The 19,925-nt window shown below is 44.2% G+C and overlaps 4 protein-coding genes across 8 annotated transcripts; 2 read left to right on the forward strand and 2 right to left on the reverse strand.

Annotated features, from left to right (window-relative positions):
- Positions 1 to 1,851: 1,851 nt before the first annotated feature.
- LOC113203522 (protein FAM32A) lies at positions 1,852 to 2,813 on the reverse strand. Its single transcript, XM_026418268.2, has 3 exons — positions 2,627 to 2,813; positions 2,251 to 2,389; positions 1,852 to 2,162 (listed from the first exon to the last, which is right to left on the reverse strand). The coding sequence occupies exons 1-3, from the start codon at positions 2,683 to 2,685 to the stop codon at positions 2,040 to 2,042; spliced, it is 321 nt and encodes a 106-aa protein (XP_026274053.1). The 5' UTR covers positions 2,686 to 2,813; the 3' UTR covers positions 1,852 to 2,039.
- Positions 2,814 to 3,098: 285 nt separating this feature from the next.
- Positions 3,099 to 13,900, forward strand: LOC113204170 (kinase suppressor of Ras 2). 5 transcript variants are annotated; one of them, XM_052268892.1, is made up of 19 exons: positions 3,099 to 3,436; positions 3,650 to 3,796; positions 3,882 to 4,029; positions 4,117 to 4,458; positions 4,532 to 4,758; positions 4,789 to 5,015; positions 5,102 to 5,271; positions 5,361 to 5,498; positions 5,601 to 5,720; positions 5,804 to 5,943; positions 6,029 to 6,256; positions 6,355 to 6,498; positions 6,586 to 6,768; positions 6,854 to 7,173; positions 7,303 to 7,440; positions 7,603 to 7,732; positions 7,941 to 8,069; positions 8,484 to 8,627; positions 9,831 to 13,900. In XM_052268892.1, exons 1-19 carry the CDS (start codon positions 3,284 to 3,286, stop codon positions 9,981 to 9,983), a joined length of 3,381 nt encoding a protein of 1,126 aa, XP_052124852.1. In that variant the 5' UTR covers positions 3,099 to 3,283; the 3' UTR covers positions 9,984 to 13,900. The 5 variants fall into 5 exon arrangements, with proteins under 5 accessions (XP_052124852.1, XP_026275015.2, XP_052124851.1 ...); XM_026419230.2 differs by having other exon boundaries at positions 4,532 to 5,015; XM_052268891.1 differs by having other exon boundaries at positions 4,532 to 5,015; positions 8,508 to 8,627.
- Positions 13,827 to 14,756, reverse strand: LOC113204166 (protein mago nashi). Its single transcript, XM_026419214.2, has one exon. The coding sequence runs from the start codon at positions 14,633 to 14,635 to the stop codon at positions 14,195 to 14,197; it is 441 nt and encodes a 146-aa protein (XP_026274999.1). The 5' UTR covers positions 14,636 to 14,756; the 3' UTR covers positions 13,827 to 14,194.
- A 66-nt stretch (positions 14,757 to 14,822) lies between these two features.
- On the forward strand, positions 14,823 to 19,919 carry LOC113204158 (uncharacterized). The gene is made up of 9 exons (XM_026419202.2): positions 14,823 to 14,955; positions 15,572 to 15,774; positions 15,853 to 16,104; positions 16,197 to 16,274; positions 16,346 to 16,570; positions 16,653 to 16,975; positions 17,198 to 17,392; positions 17,745 to 17,896; positions 17,980 to 19,919. Exons 2-9 carry the CDS (start codon positions 15,592 to 15,594, stop codon positions 18,936 to 18,938), a joined length of 2,367 nt encoding a protein of 788 aa, XP_026274987.2. The 5' UTR covers positions 14,823 to 14,955; positions 15,572 to 15,591; the 3' UTR covers positions 18,939 to 19,919.
- The last annotated feature ends 6 nt before the right edge of the window (positions 19,920 to 19,925 follow it).

Below are 19,925 nucleotides of genomic sequence, written 5' to 3' on the forward strand. Positions count from 1 at the left end.
TCTCTCTCTCTCTCTCTCTCTCTCTCTCTCTCTCTCTCTCTCATCACACACATATTCACAGTGACAAAAACAGCCGTACCGCACCCGACGCACCTGTGCATCTCGATATGATCAACGCCTCAACGCCGAGCTCAACGCCAGGGAGTCTCCCGCCCGTCCTTGGGAGCAGCAGGCAGTGGCAGTGGCGCGGTGGCGTCGCGCGAGCTTCCGCGGCACAGCGGCGGCGCCGGGGAAAAATAAATTACTGTCGCACCGAACTTTGTTATCGTGGCTCGTCGGCCCCCCTGACGCACGCTTCCTCCCCCCATCACCCTACCGCTTCCCCTCCCGGTCCTTCCTCCGGTGCGCTGCGAGCACCACACTCGCCCTCTACTCCTGGTAGTCGTGGACCCCGCCGGCCGCCGCCGTCCGAGAGCGGCCATGCTGTGCCGCCACGCAGCCGTGCGGGCGGGTTGCCTACTCACACGGCGGCCCTTGCGAGGGTCGTGGTCTGCGGCCCGCACGTACGACTGCATGCGGGCGGGCTAGGAAGCGGGGCGGGTACATCCAACCGCGTTCAGCGCGCCGTGGAAGGAACTGTGCGGCTGCGTGCCCAACTATTGGCATACTCGAGGCCGGACAGGACACGTCCGGCTATGACCCGGCCCTCTTAACTGGCCATAACTTTAGACTCTCCCTCCTTCAGGCCATGCTCCTTTCCCTCCCCTCTGTCTCTCCTCTCCTCGCCACTTTTCTGCGCTAACCCAAACCCAAAGAGCGCCCGTCCCCCTGTCTCCCCCCGCGTAAAGGAAGCAGCACACGGGGAGGAATAAAATTCTTCCGTTTGGCGGGACCGCCCAGTGGCTGCCATCCCTGCGGGCCGGGCGGGGCCGGGCGGGGTCGATCGTACGCCACCAGGTCACATAAAAAGGCCACACTGTCGGCGGCGCCGTGGCGTGGGCGCCCTCGCTGGAGGGGCGGACCCCGGGGCGCCCCGCCGCGTCGTCCCCGCGGTGTACCTCATGGTGTGTGAGTGCGACGGTCAAGCCTCATCGCATCGTCGTCTCGTCACATCGGTCGCGGTGCCCCAGCGGTCACGCTCGCCACATCGCCACCTCGGCTGCAGCGGCCTCGCGGGCGTCGATAGGTTTGGTGGGCCGGGCGTACGGCACCCCCGTCACGTCCGTATCCGTTCGGAACAAAACAGGCCGACAGGACAAGGGGGAAGGGGGGGGGGAGCCAGGCTCACTTCCTCTTTACGGCCTTACGGTGCCCTGTAAACTCTTTACGCCTTGACCCCTCCCCCCTCCCTCCCTATCCCCCCGGGCTGCGTTCGGAAAAGAGGATAGTAGTGTAGCGGTGTGCTCCCCCTACCTCCCCCCCCCCTACCACCCTTTAAAACATGGTCCAGAGGGAGGAAGTCACCCTGACGACATGGCTGACATGGGTCGTGCTGGGAGCAGGCGGTGTGCGCTAGGTCCAGCGGTGGCTGCACCGGCTCAGCACAGCACGTAACGAAGTCCACATTTATTTAACTTGTTTGGGATTGTGTCCACCTGGCCACACGGAATGTTTAAACAAAAGGAATCCATTCGCGTTCGGCTCAAAGTGAATGGGGAATCGGCCTGGCTCGCCCGGCGGCGTGACTCGGCGCGGCGGCTCCGGCTCCAGCCTCGATACGGCCCCGCCGCCCGCGAGTGTTGGTGGACGGAGCCGTTAACTAGACAATCGCAGCTGATCGCAGTCGTGGTTCCAGAAATTTTCAAGTGCTCCTTGAGGGCGATCCATTATTCACACACTTGGGGTAATTCACAGGATTATTCGGTCTTGATACATGTTGGAATCAGGAAAAGTTCACTCAATCGTAACATGTCCATTGGTGCCAAGGAAATTTTAATCCGTTGCCAAAGATGAAAGAACTTAAGTATAGAATAGATACTATTAGATGTTCCAAATAACAATAAATTTTGACTCAAACCTCATTCAGATTACAAATAATGTTCTTAATATTAAATGAAAGAATAACAAAATAGTATTTACATGAATGAAATAAAAACATTTTACTTTGTCCAACTGACTTTAGGGATGTCAAAGTGTTCCGTGAGACTGTCCAGGTGACGATTGAATTCTTCCACTCTTTGTTTGTGCGTTTTGGATGCCTTTTGGGCTATTCTTTCTTTTTGCTGTGGAAAAAGAAAAAAACAAAAGAAAGCATTAGTTTAAGCTAGACCAACAAAGAGCTCAGTATGTTTATCTCACTAGATTACACACCATTTTCTCTTGTTGTTTCAGAAAAGCAAGCTCTGCCTTGGTACGTTGAATTTGGGGCGGTTTTTGAGTTTCTTGAGGAACCTCCGTTGCTTTAGTTACCTTTTCAAGCAGTTTCTTTTCTTCCTTGTGTTTCTTTTTCCTGTAATCAATACAGTTTCACAGTTCCGATCAGAAGCTTCAGGAGCACAGCTTACCATTTTGGCAGCGTGTTACTACTTAAATGGACCGCCGAAAATTCTTAAAGTAAAATTGAAATTTGAGGAGCAGCTGTTTTTTTTATCGATCATTAACTAAACTTTAACCACTTTAAACACCAACCACAAATTGAATGAGTTCTTAATGCACTGAGTAGGATAGGTTAGGTACTGTTACTTACTTCTTCACACCCTCAGTTTTAAGCTTAAGTGGCTTAGAGTTGGCAACTTTGTACTCCATGGTGATAGTGAGTTGTAAAAAAAATAATTAAACAATGGAAAGGGTTTTTCTCTTCTTACAGACAGCTGATCTCCACCTTCGGGTTTAAGAGTAAACAACAACACTCGCAAAAATCTTTGGCATTGCGACAGATTGGGTCCGTTCCTTTGCAAGTCGTCTGCTTTTGGTGTGCGTTCTAGGATGTTCCAGGTTCTACGAACAACAACAACTAAGAAATGCACATAATCAGACGGTGTAAAGTATATGAGGAGTGATTTATTCGTATTTTATCTTCCTCGTTTTGCTTATCGTTTATGTGCATGCGGTTTCTGTGGTCTCAAACTCACAAACTGTAGTGGTCTGGGGTGGTCAATGGCAGGGGTGCAAAGGGGTAGTGAGGAAGGGAGGGAGGGAGGTAGGGGAAGTGAAGGGGGTAGAGATGGTGGGGGTGGCGATTTTCGTGAGTGTGAAAACGCAAGATGGCTGAAGTTTTTACGTGACGGAGAGGCAAAGGAATGAAGTGTTATGATGATGAAGTGATGTCAAGCCCGTCCCTTCGTCATGAACCTTCGTCTCCAACTTGAATGATTTGGTGTGGTGTCTAACACATCTGGTCGGGATGGCCAACGAAGATAAAACAGAGAGGGATCCTCGGGGTGCCCTACTTGTAGTTCAGTCTATGATTGACATTTCTGCTGACCGCTTGGATGGTTTGAGGACACAATGTGCGACAAGTGCAGAATTAACGCAACAAGAAATTCGAACTTTAGAGGTAACACTCCAATTTCTTCCTTAAAGTTCCCTTACATGTGCCACCTTTTCATTGAACTTGACTATTTTCAACCCCCTCTCACACGGTCGTTCATTGTTTTCATAACCTCACTTGTGAAAATGTCATCCAGATATTAACCTTTCTAATAGCATCTATCTTGTTCTGTATAGTTTTTTCCTGTTTCCTAGTTTATTCATGGATTTATTTCCACAGGGCAAGTTAGTAAAGCTCTATTCAAAGCTACTTTTAAACAAATCATCCTTCATAGAAAACGGTGCATTGAGAGCAAATGAAGTCATTAATATACCTCCCTTGGACCAATGGCTGAAAGTTGTTGGTTTGACGCCTGATTCTATCACGGTTTGTATCATAGTAATCTCTCTCTCTCTCTGAAATTTCTGAATTATGTAAATAATCTGTCCTCAACCTCTAATCTGTGTTTCAGGGATTATGTAAACGTATAAGTACTTTAGAAGACTTACAACTTAAATCTGACAATGAATTGCGTGGTATGCTTGTTGAGAGACAAGCTAGAGAAGAAGATATTCGCAGACTAATTAGGTCACTTGATAATTTGAAAAGATACATTCAAGGTATTATTGTTTAACCTCACAGACCATGGCTGTTGTCTGCTAACACTGTACAGTTTTAGCTGAAATGATTGCTTATAAAAATTACAGATTTGAAAATTCGAGGAGATGAAGCCAATGATACTGAACCTCCATTGTATTGGGACTCTTGGGAGCATCAAAGTCCTCAGCGTACACCTACTAGTGTATCACCCAGGCACCTTCGTCAAAGAGCTACACGTGGATCTGTGCCTTCTGAAGATTGTTTCCCACACAACAACAACAATTTTAGTTATAGTCCAAGTCTTGGAGGGTCAACAAGCTCCTCAGTAAATTCTCTGCCGCAACTGGGAAGTAGTACGCCAACCCACTTTCCTCCTCTCTCGCCCCCTGTTCTGCCCATCTACCCGCCTTGTACACCTCCCTCAACTCCTCCAGTTAACAAAGGAAAAGGTTAGTGACAGATTCAAATTCGATTTAACCCTTTCTTAATATTGTATTTACTTTGGAATTTTTTCCAATTTAGGTGAAAAGCTACGATTTCCCACAACACCACCTCCTAGGAGAAAGATTCATGGCAATTCTAGTGCATATAATCATTCTCATTCAAATCAAATTAGTCAAGACCAGCTTGTTCAAGAGCTGAAAAATTTAGTATGCCAGGAGAATAGTGATCAAGGAACTGCAAGGTATCAGCCTCAATATAACCCTTTTCAACAACATCACCCTCAAAATCAACACCTGCAGCAGCAACAGCAACATCAGCATCAGCAACATCAGCATCAGCAACATCAGCATCAGCAACAACAGCAACAACAGCATCAGCAACAGCAACATCAGCAACAGCAACATCAGCAACAGCAACATCAGCAACAACAGCAGCAGCAACATCAACAATCACAACAACAAATGCAGAGTGCTCTTGGTGATGCTCAAACTCTAACCAAGTCCAAGTCTCATGAATTCCAATTAGGAAACAGGGTAGAAGGAGCAGAGAGTAATCAGAGCAGGTATCAAAAGATGCAGAGTATAATTTGTTTCTAACACTGTACAAATATGTGTAGTTAACTAAAATCAATCTGTTTTTGTGTCACAGTGATGCAGCTGGCACTGCTAATGGTAAACCTTTTAGACGTGGTCGGCTCCCCACTGAACCAGGACCTAACTGTAGTGATTATGGCCAAACTTCTCCTCTCTTATCTAGCCCTATTAAATCACCACCTTACAGTACAGCAGGCACTGACAGTGATGACAACAGTGCAAAATGTAAATCAAGCAGTTTTGCTTTGATTACTTCTTACTTTATTGTTTTATTGATTGCTTTTTCCAATCATAATCGTCATTTTCTCTTACAGCAAGCCTCCAAGTTCCAAAATCTCCTCGACCAGCTCCAGTCTTGACAAGAGGCATGGCTCATGATATTGCTCATCGTTTCACTAAAACATACAAGATGATTGCTAATTGTGATTATTGTGATAAGCAGATGTTTATGGGTTCGTAATTCAATTTTTTAAAATTTATTTTTGTTTTAATTTAGTTTTTGTAAGTTTTATTTGTGGTCTTTTAATTATTTTGCAACTATTTTCGTGTTTCAGGTTTGAAATGCACTGAATGCAAGTACAAATGCCATAAAGACTGCAAGTCTAAAGTGCCTCCATCTTGTGGCCTACCAAGGGCACTTGTTGAAGCATTCCGAGCAACACTTAAATCAGATGGTTTGTGAAACTGCTTTTTCCCCCTTGACTTAAAACTCTTTTACTGTAGTTTCTTTTTATCATGGGTTTCTTTTTCTCTGTAGGCATGGGCCCACCAAATTCTAATCAGTCCCCAAGCATGAGAAGACCATCTCCAAGTCATTCTCTGAACAACAACTTCTTTAATCGTAAGGATCGCAAGCGATCACACCCTCAGCCTTCAATTCAAATTCCACCATTCCAGGTCAGTAAGATCAGCTAATACTGTATTTAGAATAAAGTTACTTTACCTTGTGAGTTCTCATGTTAATTACCATTTGAGTTAACAGGGTCCAGATTCAAGTTCCAACACTTCAAGCTGCAATTCCTCTACACCATCATCACCAGCGATGATGCTACAGCATGCATCATCAGCTGCCCCTACCACTAAGCAGAACTCATTCCACTTCCCTGAAGTGACACTTCCTCGGGGAGTTACCTTGGAGACTCACCCTCTGACCGCACCTCCAGCTCTAGAGGAGATTATGGAAAAAGCACAAAAAGAAGGTGTTTCAATGGTAATTTAGAAAATAATATTTAAAAAACGAACTGAAAGATCCTTTTTACTTAACAAATAGATGTTGGGCTCTTATCAAAATTGATATTGGCTTTGCAGGACAGTGATAAAACATTATCAGTATCTGGTTCTGGAAGTATTAGCACAGATTCAGAACGAACACCTGTGCGTGTAGATAGCCAAGATAGCCAGGTGTCAGATGGAGAGGCTACAGATGGCAAAGGGTGGCCAAGACAGAATAGTGTAAGCACTCTATTTTATCTATCAAATCAAATTTGTGATCCATGTTGCTTCCTCCAGCTAATTTATTTTGTACACCATTGTCTTTAGTTATCAATGCGGGAATGGGATATTCCATTTGATGACTTAAACCTTGGAGACCCATTGGGCACTGGTCACTTTGGCACAGTGTACAGAGGTAGTTGGTATGGCGATGTAGCCATCAAAGTACTGAACATGGACAAAATGGATGATACAGACATGGAGAAGACATTGGAAGCCTTCAAGCTAGAGGTAATACTGAAATAATATTGTGAATATTGTACAACTGTATCTTGAAACTTTCCAGTTGGTAATTGTTAATATTTGTTTTTCCTAGGTTGCAATATTCCGTAAGACCAGACATGAAAATTTAGTTCTGTTTATGGGAGCTTGCATGAAGCCTCCCAGATTAGCCATAGTTACAAGCATGTGCAAAGGTCTGACTCTCTACACTCACATTCACATCCGCAAGGATAAATTTAACATGAATCGCACCACAATGGTTGCTCAGCAGATATCTCAGGGTATGGGATATCTCCATGCCCGTGGTATAATTCACAAGGACCTCAAAAGCAAAAACATATTTCTTCAGAATGGGAAGGTTGTAATCACTGATTTTGGGCTCTTCAGTGTAACCAAATTGTGCTTTGGAAACAGGTGGGTTGATGAGCTTTATACATTTTTCTTGTAGAATAATGATTAAACCTACTCGAAACCTTTCAAATTTATTATGATGTGCTTAGTTACATTGTTTAATTGTGTGGATTTTTTTTTTATCATTCTTAGGAAAGGAAAGGGCCTTAGTATTCCTCGTGGCTGGTTATGTTACCTTGCTCCTGAAATTATGTGCAGCCTAAAGGCTCAGCAAAACCAATTGGATGATGAACTTCCATTTTCAAAGGCTTCTGATGTATATGCTTTTGGGTATGTATTCTCTACTTGTATTGTTTAGTGAGAACTCTTTGAAAGTACCGCATTCACCTGATTATAAGACCCACCCACCCCCCACGACGAATGTTTGGGGGGTCTTATAATCATGTGAATATGGTATCAGTTGAAAGATATGTAATTTCCATTTACTTTCAGAACTGTATGGTACGAGCTTTTGTGTGGGGAGTGGCCTTTCAAAGCTCAGCCCCCTGAGTCTATAATTTGGCAAGTTGGGAAAGGAATGAAACAGACACTAGCTAACCTTCAAGCTAGCCGAGATGTTAAGGTAAGTCTATGTTAAGTGCCATTCAACATGTGTGTGTGTCACTCCCAAGCCTCCTCTGTCTGTGGTGTCTTTCAGTCTGATCAAAGGGTTTATATTGTGCTTTCTCTTCTCTCTCTCTTTTTTTCCCTTTTTTGAAAAGTTAGTTGTTTAGTTATTCTGGTGTCTTCTAACCCTGAACTAACCCATCTTTTCCATGTCTGTACATAAGGCTCCTCTCTTTCCCATCTCTCCCTCTCCTCTCCCCTCTCTTCGTCAATTTGCGGAGAAGGGGAAGCCCAAGCATCACGATCGGCATTATCACCTTCCCAAAGATACTAGTCATAGTGCATCAAGTGAGGTGGGTATTGAGTGCATTGTGCTACTTTGAATGGGGAATTCATATTGTTGAGACTCCTGCTTTGTATTCTGTGTATTGAGTTTGCAAACTTTTTGAATAAAATGTAACTTTTGTTTTAAACAGTAACAGAGACATAAGCTGTGCTTTCCATAAGCTAGGGAAAATCTTTTTTAAGAACCACAAAAAAGGAAATAGAAAAAATTGTAATCAAGATGTTTCTTGTTAATTTTTTTGTTTAGTTTGTGCATTTTTTAATGTAGTGTATTAAAAATTAGCAGTTTCATTCATATTATTGAAAGTGATAACGTTTTGGTGGCATAGTAGTATTTAATTGTTTGTTTTGAAGTACCTATTAGGGTTTAACTTTTTTTTAAATGCTTGCTAATCTTAATCTCTCACAATTATAATTTAAAGGCTATACGCCCTCGCAACTCCCAGGTAACTTCATTGCGCAATTTGGCTGAACAAGGGAAGCCTAAAGGCCTGAATGAGTGGCACCTAGACCATCTCAACTTGGAAGATAATGATGATGATAATGGATTGAGTTTATCTGCTGAGGTGGGTTTTGGGTGACCAGCACAACTCCAGTCAGCATGTACTTTTTTCAGTCCTAGTAGAGGAGGTGTAGTTGAACAGTGAAGATAACCTCTTGCATGTCTCCAGTTTCGTTGTGTAGTTTAAGTTACTTGGGAATTTGAATCAATGTGATGTTCTCATTGGAGTTTTCTACTTGTCAGGATATCTTTATTCAACTCTACTTGTACAGGAAAGCCCTGCATGGTTAGGTGTTTACGTATCGAAGACAATCTATTTATCTATAATGGCTTGTTGCCTCTACTCAGCTTTGCTTTCTAAAAGTGTTTTTTTTATTGTGTTTTTTTTTTCTAAATTATTATTGATGTTTCTGTATTTCTCTATTTATGCTTGTTGCAATGCTATTCTGCCTGGCTGTCCTCTGTTTTGAAGGGTCCAGGTTCAAGGTAGTCTTAAGCTCACTAACTCATCCCTCTTTATACTGCAGGGTGTTCCAGAGGTTCCGTACTTATTTTTTGGGTCATACTGTACCGCATTTAGGGGTGTAGGTGGGTTGTCTTGTCTACTAGCGCGGCCCCATGAGGCGCCACCGGTGACGCTACGGTGAGCCACGGTAAGCAAGCTCACCCGCTCACCCTGGTGCCAAGCGAGCAGACCACACGCCTGCTTGTGGTACAGTAGAACTAAAAGAAAATTACGAGACTTATGGTACACCCCGTACAGTCTGATTAAGAGGAGACGGTGTAGAGATATTTTTTTATCACCAAAAAGGGCACAGGGTGCTGTTATAGAACCTGCTGCATACAGTTACGGCATGGGTTCAACTACCTTACTAAATTGTGTGAAATATTTATTTTGAGCTTATCGTCTTCATGTTTATTGTTTCTTTTGCTATTGGTGGCAATCGAACTCATCACTTTCATTATATTTGTAGGGGTTGCGTAGTTATTTTGATTTTATCGTAACATATTCCAAATTTAATTCTTTGCAAAATCTTTTTCCTTTATTTGGCACTTATCAACTTTTTGTATCTTATAATTTTTTTCTTGCATCATTGCATTATTGTTAAAGTCTCTGTATCGAACTTAATTGTCTTTTACTAACTTTTGTTTTATATTCTAATTCTTCCTATCTCTGTGTAATGCAATGTTTTAAACTGTTGGATGGTGTGAATATTTTAAAGAGTTCAAATGCTAAAATCTAATTTGTTTTACAATCTTTTTCTAGGACATTTTGATGTCATGCTGGTCATACAAGCCTGGAGATAGACCGGACTTCGTGCGGCTGCTGAACACTTTTGAGAAACTACCGAAAAAGAGACTAGTACGCAGTCCCTCTCACCCCATCCAGTTATCAAGATCAGCTGAATCGGTTTTCTGAGTGACACAGAGCCGGGCTAGAACCGGCTCAGTCGGAGGAGATCAGCCTCTCTTCTACAACTCAAAGCTGTGGGACAATGCTCCTCAGCAGGAAATGGACCTCACTGGGAGCTACTCTTTAAAGAAGTGACTTTAAGAATGTGTGATTTCTTGCTCCTGTAGATTGAGGCTTTATGCCTTTTTCTTTTCTAGTCACATTGTCATTGAATTTTATGTCTTTACTGTTTGTGTGATTGTGGTAAAACTTGTATTAGCTCTAAAATTTTGTGAGATGGGAGACAGCAGTTACATGTTGTTGTTTTTTTTAAACACAAAAGATAAACAAATTTTAAATCCCAATTCATTTTGCTAGAAGAGTATTACTTAATTAACTAATATTAATGGCAGATTAACTCTGAATACAGTTGTAAAGTAAACACCGCTATTCTTTCAACCGACTTAACATGGATTTAAAAAATAATAACTGCTACTATTTCAATATAAACGATCTATCATGGTCGCTAATGTTAGTCCAAAGGCTTACCTCTTTTATTCTATCTACTACTTGTAGTTATCTACTGACGTCAATACCCCAATTACTAAACCATGTCAAAAAGGATGTTAAAATCAGAGGATGTAACATTGACTAAGCTACCAATTTCAAAGTATTGATTTGGTAATTGATTTAACTTCTGCAAATAATCACTTTGTAAAGTTCCTCACAACAGTCAAATAGGTTCTTACGTCTTTTTCAATGGGGTTTATGTCTCTTCCTGCAAAGCGAACTATTGGTACATGTACACCATAATATGTCATACCAGTTGGGTTTTTTTCTCCTCTTTTTTTTTTTTGGTGTGTGTGTGTGTGTGTGTGTGTGTGTTATGTAAAGTGTATGATATACTTTTATTAGATTCAAAAAGTATTCTGAAGAGTCCTTACAATTACTTCATCTTCACCAATATTTCAACTAATAATTATCTGGTTAATATGTCATGGATGAATGTGAGTACCGTAGTTTGATCTCAATCTCAATTGTAGATGAATTTGTGATTTGTGACTCTTAAGTAACGTATACTTTATTTGTACATACGTCACTATCTTGGTAGCCTATGAATTGATGTTTTAAGTGCCTTTCAAAGAAAATATAGTAGAGAACTGCATCAGCAAAGGATTATTATGAATATGTAGCATTTTTGAAAACGAAGAACACTGCATTGTAACTTTAAACAGAGTGCTGTAAACTCTTTTCAAAGTGAAAATTGATATCTTTTTAAGTAATTAGAACATGAAGACCACAGCACAATTTGTGACGCTTTAAAGACTGTACAAACGTCTCTAAGCCATTATATTTCATTTTTCCCTTAAAATGTTACGGATTTCAAACATTTCTTTTACATACTATGTCCCCTGCAGATTCCTATGTTTGGTTGCCAGATTTTTTCCACCTGCAGTCTCTAGCATATTTCTTTTTGTTATCTATTTATTTCTGTTATACAGTGACTGAAAAAGATGCTGTTGTATGGCCAGCAAGAGCAATCTTATCATTTCAAGCTCCTACTCTAATTACAGTCTTTAATTTATTGCCTAAGGTTATCCTTAAAAAGTAATTGTGATAAAACTTTTCAGTAAAATTTTAAATGTTCTGCTACCACTCCATAAATTGGAGAGAGCTGAGCACCGCTGACATAATGGTACCACATAGACAAGTACTCTCATTGTAGGTGTGTATCATTTAATCTTGTACTTGGAATGTGTGTTGTGTGTTTTCTTGTATGTGCTATGCCCAGCAAGAATAACACAATAAGTGAGGACGAGTTAGAACTAGCAATAAATTCTTATGTAATGTTTTATATCTTCCATGTGGTTTATGGGTAATGATTTATCAGTGTCCACTTGTGTCCTTAATTGTGCTTTCATTTTTAATCTTTGGACATGTATTCTGTTCTCTCAGAAAGAGCTATTACAAAATGTTCCTTACACATTCTTTATGCTGGAACATAGCTTTGACAGAGAAGAAAATCGCCCTTACAGTCGACAAATTGTTGACCGTTTGGGAGCCTAGTTGTTTATGTTTGTGTCACATACATTATGGTAAGAACGGCATGTTTTCTTGTCACTTTACCCATCATACCATGGTTTCTTATGGTTAAGGGATTAGGTAACAAAATGCTTTCAAGAGCACAGTACCCTTAATTTCTATGTCTATGAATCAGAGTAATGTCTTGTTCATTGATTTGGAACTTTATCTGTGATAATTTTTAAGTCCTTATGTATTATATTATATGAAAGTTATTAATCTTTTAGCATTACAGCAATTGAAGATAACTTAGGGACTTTTTCTGTAAGCAGTCTTAAAGATCAGGCAAATGCAATCACAAACTTAACTTTATTGATGCAGAAACTTATGATTAAGTAACCTGTACAAAATTTGAAGAAAGTTTGTTCTGCACATCTGGCATCCAGCACTTGCCAAAGCTAGCACCTTTTGTTGTTTAATCTCCTATTTGCCCTTTTTTTAATTTTTATTTGTTTGTGAGGGGTTTTTGCTCAACCAATACCTCCCACCAAGTAGGTAAAGCTCTATCAAACTGTGTTCAGTTTGCTTATTTTAATGCTGTGTATGGTACCTGTAATAGAAGTATTTCCATTGTTTTTGTTTTTATATTGATATTTTGTGGAGATAATTATGCTAGTCAGGAGAAAGTTGATAGTCAGTCTAGGTTGGGAAATTGTAATCATCTGTCACATTGACTTGACACAATGCCCCAAGCATTGCCAAGAACAGTTATCAGTCAGTGGAAATTGCTGCTAATCACTCAGTATTTTGTTTCAGAATTTAAGATTTGGCACAAAATTTACAAGGTTTTACAAACAACAAAAGTAAACATTGTGTTGACACGAATTTACGACACTGAGAAACTTTAATTCTTTATGGGTCCGTAAAGAGTGTCATTGCCAACTTTTGATTTGAATTTTAGCTGTAAGGAGCAGTGCATCCACATACCAATTACAGTGATGAGGTGAATGGGGTCTGCCTAATTCAACATTCCTCAGGATGGAACTATTCTTTGTAACACCCCTGTTGTTCGCAGCACTCTACAAGTTTCTGTTCTTTTTTTTTTTACTGTTTTCTTCAATTTTTATCTTACTTTATGTGCAATATGTCTTTGTTCAAAATTTTCTCAATGAGACTTAAACAACTGCACTTACTAATCCAATCGCCAGTATGCTAAAGTGCTCTAAATCTTCGGACATTTTTGAACCAGTTTTGTATGTGCAACTGTTATAAGTATAGTTGGTTGGAACTTCTCTTCAAAGAAATTCATAATCATTTATTTCCCCCCTATACTTGAACTGCAAGATGCTTAAATGTAGATGTCTGAAATGTGTGTTATATTAAAATTCTGCAACATATCCAGAGCACCTGTGATGTGTAACATACCTGTAGAATTGTCTTTAAAACTTACCTGAAAAGACTTAAATATATCTCTGTAGCTACAAATTGTAGTCTTATATTCTTTCACATTGTTTGACAGCATGACTCCTTTGTCTCAGTTGTCCGGTTTCAAATGTGAATGAGCCATTATCGCTATGATCCATGAGTTAAAAGTTTTGAGACTTATGACCATTATTGAGCAATAAGTTCCCTTTTAGGAATGTTAGCTTTGTCCATGTAGGTATTTCAAAGTTGTGAAGTCTCTTTTCGGTCTTTAAGAAAGTAACTAATAAGATCTCCAGAAATTGTTTGAAGCTAAACATGAAATATTGAAGCATCACTGAGCGAATCTGAAATTAATCTTCAAAGGATTGGGATTGCAGTTTAATTCCAAGATGAACTGTTAAAAAGCTGTAAATAATGAGTAGATTTGTTTTAAGAGTTTGACTTATTTATTGATGACTGTACATAAATTGTAAATAATAACTGGCCATAAAACTTGACTTGTTTTGTTTATCTTATTATAGACAACTCGCAATGTCTAGGCACAGACGGTAGGGAGGCTTATTTGAGAAATTTTACACATACAGAGAAAGATCCCCATGATACAACATAATAAGCGGCTAAAGACATTGATGTTACTGGTTAACAAAATAAAAGAAATACTGAGTAACATCTACATCAAATTCAATCATTAAAAATGTTATGAATCAGCTAACGCTGATTTTAGTCACTTGGCTGAAACTTGAGAACAGCGACTTGAAATGTTCAAATACGATGAAATCATACACTACATATTAGATGGGCTTGATCTTGTAGTGCAGACCAATTAGAGAGAACACCAAACACTTCAAATCTTGTACTAAGTAATAGAAGCAACGAAGTCCGTCGGGATCACGGGATTGATTGACGTCCACCAAGGACCCGGTCTTGGACGTTGTGAATGAGATGTGTTCGTCGCCTATAACGATTTCCAGCTCCTGTCTTCCGACGCGATCTGGTTGCGGCCAGAGAGAGTCATCTTCTTGCATGATTTCAGAATCAACGATGATCCTCTTCAGCTCATCCATGACACACTTGTGAACGTAAGCTTCTTTCCTGATCATCGTGTCATTTTTGTAGTTGGAGTTGTTGGCGTACCGCAACTTGCCGTCCGGTCTGAATTCAAACTCCAAGAACTCGTGCCCAAATTTACCTTTGTGCCCTACGTAGTACCGAATGTAAAAATCGGTCGACATTTCAAAAGACGGGGCAGCAAGCAAAGAAATAAACAGTTCAGCAGAGACACTTGGAGGTTATGGTTGTTTCTGCGGCTAACTTGCAATGGCGCGTCCGGCGTCTCCGCGGTCACGGCCGGCTAGATGACACCGAACTTAATGCTGGCTTTATGGTGTACGTGGGTCGAAAGCCAGTGACCAGAAGATAACAAGAACAACAAGCAGAAAGAAAAGACGTCTGTAGCTTATTTCGTCTGCTAGATGTTCAGTGATATATATTTTAGAATGTTTTCACCGTAACCCTTTCACATCAAGACAGAAGGTGCTCAAGCTTTCCTAGAGTAAGTGCACCGTAATATTCGTCACCTGATATCTCTTTGTTTCTCATTAAAATTCGTGAAAATGATCCGGTCTGCTGGAAAAGAAGACGTTGCTACCTGGTCCATAGCAAAGATTCTGCGAGATGAGCTTAATTCTCATCTAGGTGTTTGGTCTTGTATACTGAAAGGCAACACCGACTACGCTTTATATCCCGGGAGATTGCCATTATATACCGCTAACACTAAAAATAAACCACAAAAACCCATGTCTGCCATTTAGCCATATAGGGGTTTGATCGGGTTGATGATTTGGGGGGGGGGGGGGGGTACTTTCATTCCGTGTACAGTATGTTTCGTAACTTTTCATTAGTTTTCACACCACACTGATGACAATCGGTATATTTGTGGGTAGGGTGGGGTAAAGAAGCGAGATAAAAAAAAGAATTCTGAGTATATACCCGCCTCCCAAGGGCCCGAAGGTCTCTACTAATGAGACGCCTGAAAATAGGCAATCAGCTCTATAGTAGCCAATAAAACTCCTTGGATCATATTACCTTCCCCCGCCCCTTTTCTCTTCCAACATATGGCACCATCACCATAATGGCGCTTATCCATTGTTCCTTTTTTATCCCCACAGGCCCATGCATTGGGCTCAGAATGGTGGTGCAGTCACCGGGGCGGGGGTGGATCGACCAGCAGCAGCCAGGGCGACATCCACCAGGTGACCACGGCGGCCCCTGCCCCACGTCTGCTGAAAAACACCAGCCCAGCAAGGAAAAGCGTTTCACGTTTGCAGTGCCTCAGCGAAGGCCTCCGACTCCTGCTGCCATGGTGGAATGGGTGAGGGCAGCGTGCGTTCGTCACCAATAATAGCGGGGAATGCCTTCGGGAGCTTCACATAAACCTTTCTGTTAACAGAAAAACACATTCAACGTCCGGCCCGCTCTGCTGAACACACTCAGAGCACGGCGCCATGGGCATCGGCAAGGCGCGGCCGGCGGGGCCAATGGGCCTGCGGGTCGGGGTGTCGCTGGAGTGCCAGGGCCAGGAACCCCCGGGGCACCCCAGGCACCAAGCTTCGGGGCGGCCAGGTCTCTGGACTTGTTGAGAGTGAATCTTCAGTCCGCAATCAACAAGGACATAAAGGTGGTGCTCAACAAATACATGGAGGTTGGTGCTCGAAAACAAATCACGCCCAGAAAGCATAGCCATAAGAGTATTCGGAGACCAACGCCCAACATTAATGGCATTTCCTCCCCTAGCGGTTCTTCCAGCCCGCCGTGGACAACATTCGCGTCAACCTCGGCCTCGGTTGCGAGGTGCTTCTACTCGAAGAACAGGTGAGGGAGTATTCAATTAGTGACCCTCTTGCTATGATCCTGCCCATGCCCAACGTCTCCCGCTCCCACAGGTTCGCGTCGTGCTGCAACGGGTGCTCGAGGAGGCCAAGCTGATGTACACGCTGAGGCCCGCTCCTCCGCGGCGCCACCGCAAGCGCAGCCGCAGCAGGCCCGCCGCCCCGGTGCAGGATCAAGCGAAGCAGGCCGTTTCCAAGGTCGCCAACGGGGCGCACTCGGAGCGGGCCGTGTCCGTGCACCCGCTCAACGCCAGCCCGCCGCCCGCCACCCTGCAGCAGGTACCGTGGTGCACGAGCAAGCCCGAGCAGCAGGGCCTCCCGGACACGCGCATGTGCTCTCACGGCGCCTCTCTGCCCGCAGATGTTCAAGAAGCGCAAGGAGATGGACGCCGAGGCGGAGGCGAAGCGGAAGAGGGCGCGACTCGCCGGCCCAGTGTTCGCGGCCGGGCCGTCGGGTGCGGCCGTCTCGCCCGTCAACGCCAACCCGGTCGCGCCGATGGTGCCGGCCACCGCGTCCACCCCCGCCACGCCCCAGAGCAGGCTGAGCCCCGGCGCCGCAGCCCTGGCCCGACCCAGCATGGGGGCGCCCCCCACCCCTTCCAACCCGCTGCTGGTCAACTACCTCTCGCCCAAGTGGGACCCGGCCAGGATAACGCCCGACACCATGTTCGTCATGGGCGCCAGGTTGGTAAAGTACAGTACGGGACTCGCAGGTTCAGGAACCCGGTGTTTCTCATATGCGCTCCAGTATTGCGAGTTTGCCCACTCACGTCGTCCGTAAGGCGCCATGGACGCTGCGCTGCGGCCCTTGCGAGTATGCAATCCCGCAACATTCGAGCTCTTTCAAAGAAACACCCGGTGCATGCTCAGAAAAATTACAACCGGCATCACCCGACCTGTCCGCAGGGCCAACAAGGTTCTGGGATACGAGACCTCTCGAGGGCGGCTGTACACCAAACACCAGGACCTGTTCAAGTACGCCAGCGATCAGGAGGATAAGGAGTGGCTCGCGAGGAATCAGCTCATCCAGCCGACTGGAGGCAAGGCCTTTCTGTGCATCATGCAGGACATCCACGAGCTGGCCGTCAGCCAGGAGTACAAGTAAGTCAAGAGTACGAGTCTTATGATATTTTCATTTCTCCCCCCCCCCCCTGACTTGTGGAAACCCTGGAAACCTTGCTCTCGGCGGGATGGAATAGGCAAAGCCGCAACACTGCAGCGTTCCCTCTGCCACACCTGGTACCCTAGTTCATGTTCGTAGCGCATGCGTAGTGCTGGATCGCCATTGATGATAGCGCCTGCAACGCGGTGGGTATACTAGCCCGCCATGCAGCTGTGTGGGGCACGCGGCCCGCCCTGTGGGCGGCTCCCGACCCGCACCGCGCAGCGCCGTCTCGGGGAACGTCCAGTGTTGGGACACCAAAGTGGATTAAAACGCTTCTTTAAAACTCAGGGACAATCCTCTGGTGAACCTGCTCGAGCTGAAAGGATTCCGCGCTCCGGAGTTTTTGCTGAAGAAAATTCGCGCGTACATGCGCAACTTGCGGACTGAACCTCTGGACGACCTCTCCGGCCTACTCGAGATGGATCTGCTTCAGGAGGACGGTAAGTAGAGTAGTTCACGTACGTAATGAATTATTCCTCTTAAACAAGCCGCCCCGTAAAATTTGGACGATTTCGTCGCACAGGGGTGGCCACCATGGACGACTCCTCCCTTATGGAGCTGGCTCTGGAGTACGGCGTGACCCTTATGAGTGATGACACCTCTCCGTCGCCGTCCCCTGCCTCGGCGCCGCCCGCTGGGCCCCCCGCGAGCCCGGAGGCCGCGGCCGCGGGCTCAACGACCTCCCCAGTCGAGATCTCGTCTGTGCCCTCGGCCAGGGTGAACGCCACGCCACTCACCACACCCACCCCGTCGACGACGGCGTCCCCGACTGCGACGCCCGCCACGGCAAGCGGTGGCGCCGTCCCTCTTACGAGCTCCAGCCCTGCATCCCCGCAGCACCATGCCCCGCTCGCAGCGGAACGGGGCGCGGAGCGGGGCGTCCCGGAGCGTGCCAAGGGGCTGATTCGCAGCCAGTCGCTGCCCGCGCCCGCACCCTTCATGATGGAGTCGTTGGCTCTGGAGGAGCTCGAGCTATACATCAAGAGCCACTCCGTGGAGGACGGCCACTTCGAGCACATCATGACAACGTCAGGCGCTGAGGCCGAGGCCGCAGAGGCAGACACTGAAGGTGACGGTGCTTTAGACGCCAGTCTGGATGCCAGCCTGGAGGCCAATCTCGATGCGAACCTCGACTTGAACCTTGATGTGAACTTGGACGTGAGTGGCACGGAGCACAGTCAGCTGGAGCTGGCGTGGGACTTCATCGGGGAACTCAACACCCCGACACACAGTCCTTCTCCCTCTGCCCACGCGCCAGAGGAAGGCGATCGCGCCCACGACTTCCAAGCCGAGGGGCCAGTCGCCGAGGAAGCCGAACCTGGTCCTGTGGTGACCGCCCCCTCAGGGTCGGAGGGCCTCGACTCCGCGGCCGGTGGGCAGGGCAGCACTGAGACCTCACTCGCCATGAGCCACGCCACTCTGACTGCCCTTTTGTCCGGGAACACGTTAGAGGGCTTGGACATCCCAGACGGACTATTGTAGCACAACGCCACCAGCCGAATAGAGCCTGCCCATGGACAGGGGTCAACGGTTTCGGCTGTCGCGTGCCACAAAGACCTCCCCTAATTATCTCAACGCCTTCCCTATTATAAACTCGATAAAAACAACAAACTACATTAAAAATAGAAAGATGAGTGTGAGAGTTTATCAAGTTCTAATCATGTTTCCTGCCAAACGACTTGCATATGGTTGTGTTGGTGAGGGGAATTCCCACTTGTACTCAAAGATACCCTTGACAAGGAATGTGATTTCTGTTTGTTTTGTTTCTAAAGGGTCTTTGATAGTTCAATTTTTTTATTCATTTTTATTCAATTTACTTGTGATTGTGTATCTCTTCTAGTCTTCTAATATTATCTATTACCTACTTTTTGACCTACTTTACCTTTAGACTTTTACACACACACATTAACCTTAGGAGGTTAGTTTTTGCCAGCAAATTCACTGTGTAGGTTACTCTTAAGACTGATAGAAACATAGTACAGGAAGTGTGTTAAGTGTGTTCAAATGAACTTTCCAATTTAACAGAATTTACCATGCGTTTCAGCCTTAGGTAGTAACAAAATTGTATGATTATAATTATGCAGAATGGACACTTAAACACAATATTCCACTCAGGTTTTAGCATATGTGAACTATTTATCGCATTGTTACTTAAATAACATAGTTTCCAGTACTTGTCTAATTAGACTTATAAATGATTAAGGTTCCATGACATTAACTCACACAAGGTTTCATAACGGTTGTGATTAAAAATTCCTTATGTTCTGTGAGTGACTTTTGGCATTTATTTCTAGTCATAAATCAATAGAAAGTCAATATGGTTCACTTGATGTTTCAAATAGATTAAAGGAAGATCTTAAAGATGATAGACAATGCAAAATACCCAAATATATGGCAAAATAAAGAAAGTACATGAAAGAAATTCAAGCAAGCAAAATATTACTACACAGGCTATTATGAACTGGGCAA

The sequence above is a fragment of the Frankliniella occidentalis genome, unplaced genomic scaffold (assembly GCF_000697945.3).
Source record: "Frankliniella occidentalis isolate FOCC.00 unplaced genomic scaffold, Focc_3.1 Scaffold78, whole genome shotgun sequence".
Taxonomy (NCBI): domain Eukaryota; kingdom Metazoa; phylum Arthropoda; class Insecta; order Thysanoptera; family Thripidae; genus Frankliniella; species Frankliniella occidentalis.

Bases quoted from the DNA above. Each gene is read 5' to 3' on its own strand.
- LOC113203522 (XM_026418268.2), bottom strand. From the start codon at position 2,685: ATGGAGTACAAAGTTGCCAACTCTAAGCCACTTAAGCTTAAAACTGAG. The intron at 2,390-2,626 runs GTAAGTAACAGT...TATTGATTACAG, and splicing joins AAAACTGAGGGTGTGAAGAA to GAAAAAGAAACACAAGGAAG. The intron at 2,163-2,250 runs GTGTGTAATCTA...CTTTTTCCACAG, and splicing joins TGAAACAACAAGAGAAAATG to CAAAAAGAAAGAATAGCCCA.
- LOC113204158 (XM_026419202.2), top strand. From the start codon at position 15,592: ATGGTGGTGCAGTCACCGGGGCGGGGGTGGATCGACCAGCAGCAGCCA. The intron at 16,275-16,345 runs GTGAGGGAGTAT...CCGCTCCCACAG, and splicing joins TGCTTCTACTCGAAGAACAG to GTTCGCGTCGTGCTGCAACG. The intron at 17,393-17,744 runs GTAAGTCAAGAG...TTTAAAACTCAG, and splicing joins GCCGTCAGCCAGGAGTACAA to GGACAATCCTCTGGTGAACC.
- LOC113204166 (XM_026419214.2), bottom strand. From the start codon at position 14,635: ATGTCGACCGATTTTTACATTCGGTACTACGTAGGGCACAAAGGTAAA.
- LOC113204170 (XM_026419230.2), top strand. From the start codon at position 3,284: ATGGCCAACGAAGATAAAACAGAGAGGGATCCTCGGGGTGCCCTACTT. The intron at 5,272-5,360 runs GTAAATCAAGCA...TTTCTCTTACAG, and splicing joins TGATGACAACAGTGCAAAAT to CAAGCCTCCAAGTTCCAAAA. The intron at 6,769-6,853 runs GTAATACTGAAA...TGTTTTTCCTAG, and splicing joins TGGAAGCCTTCAAGCTAGAG to GTTGCAATATTCCGTAAGAC.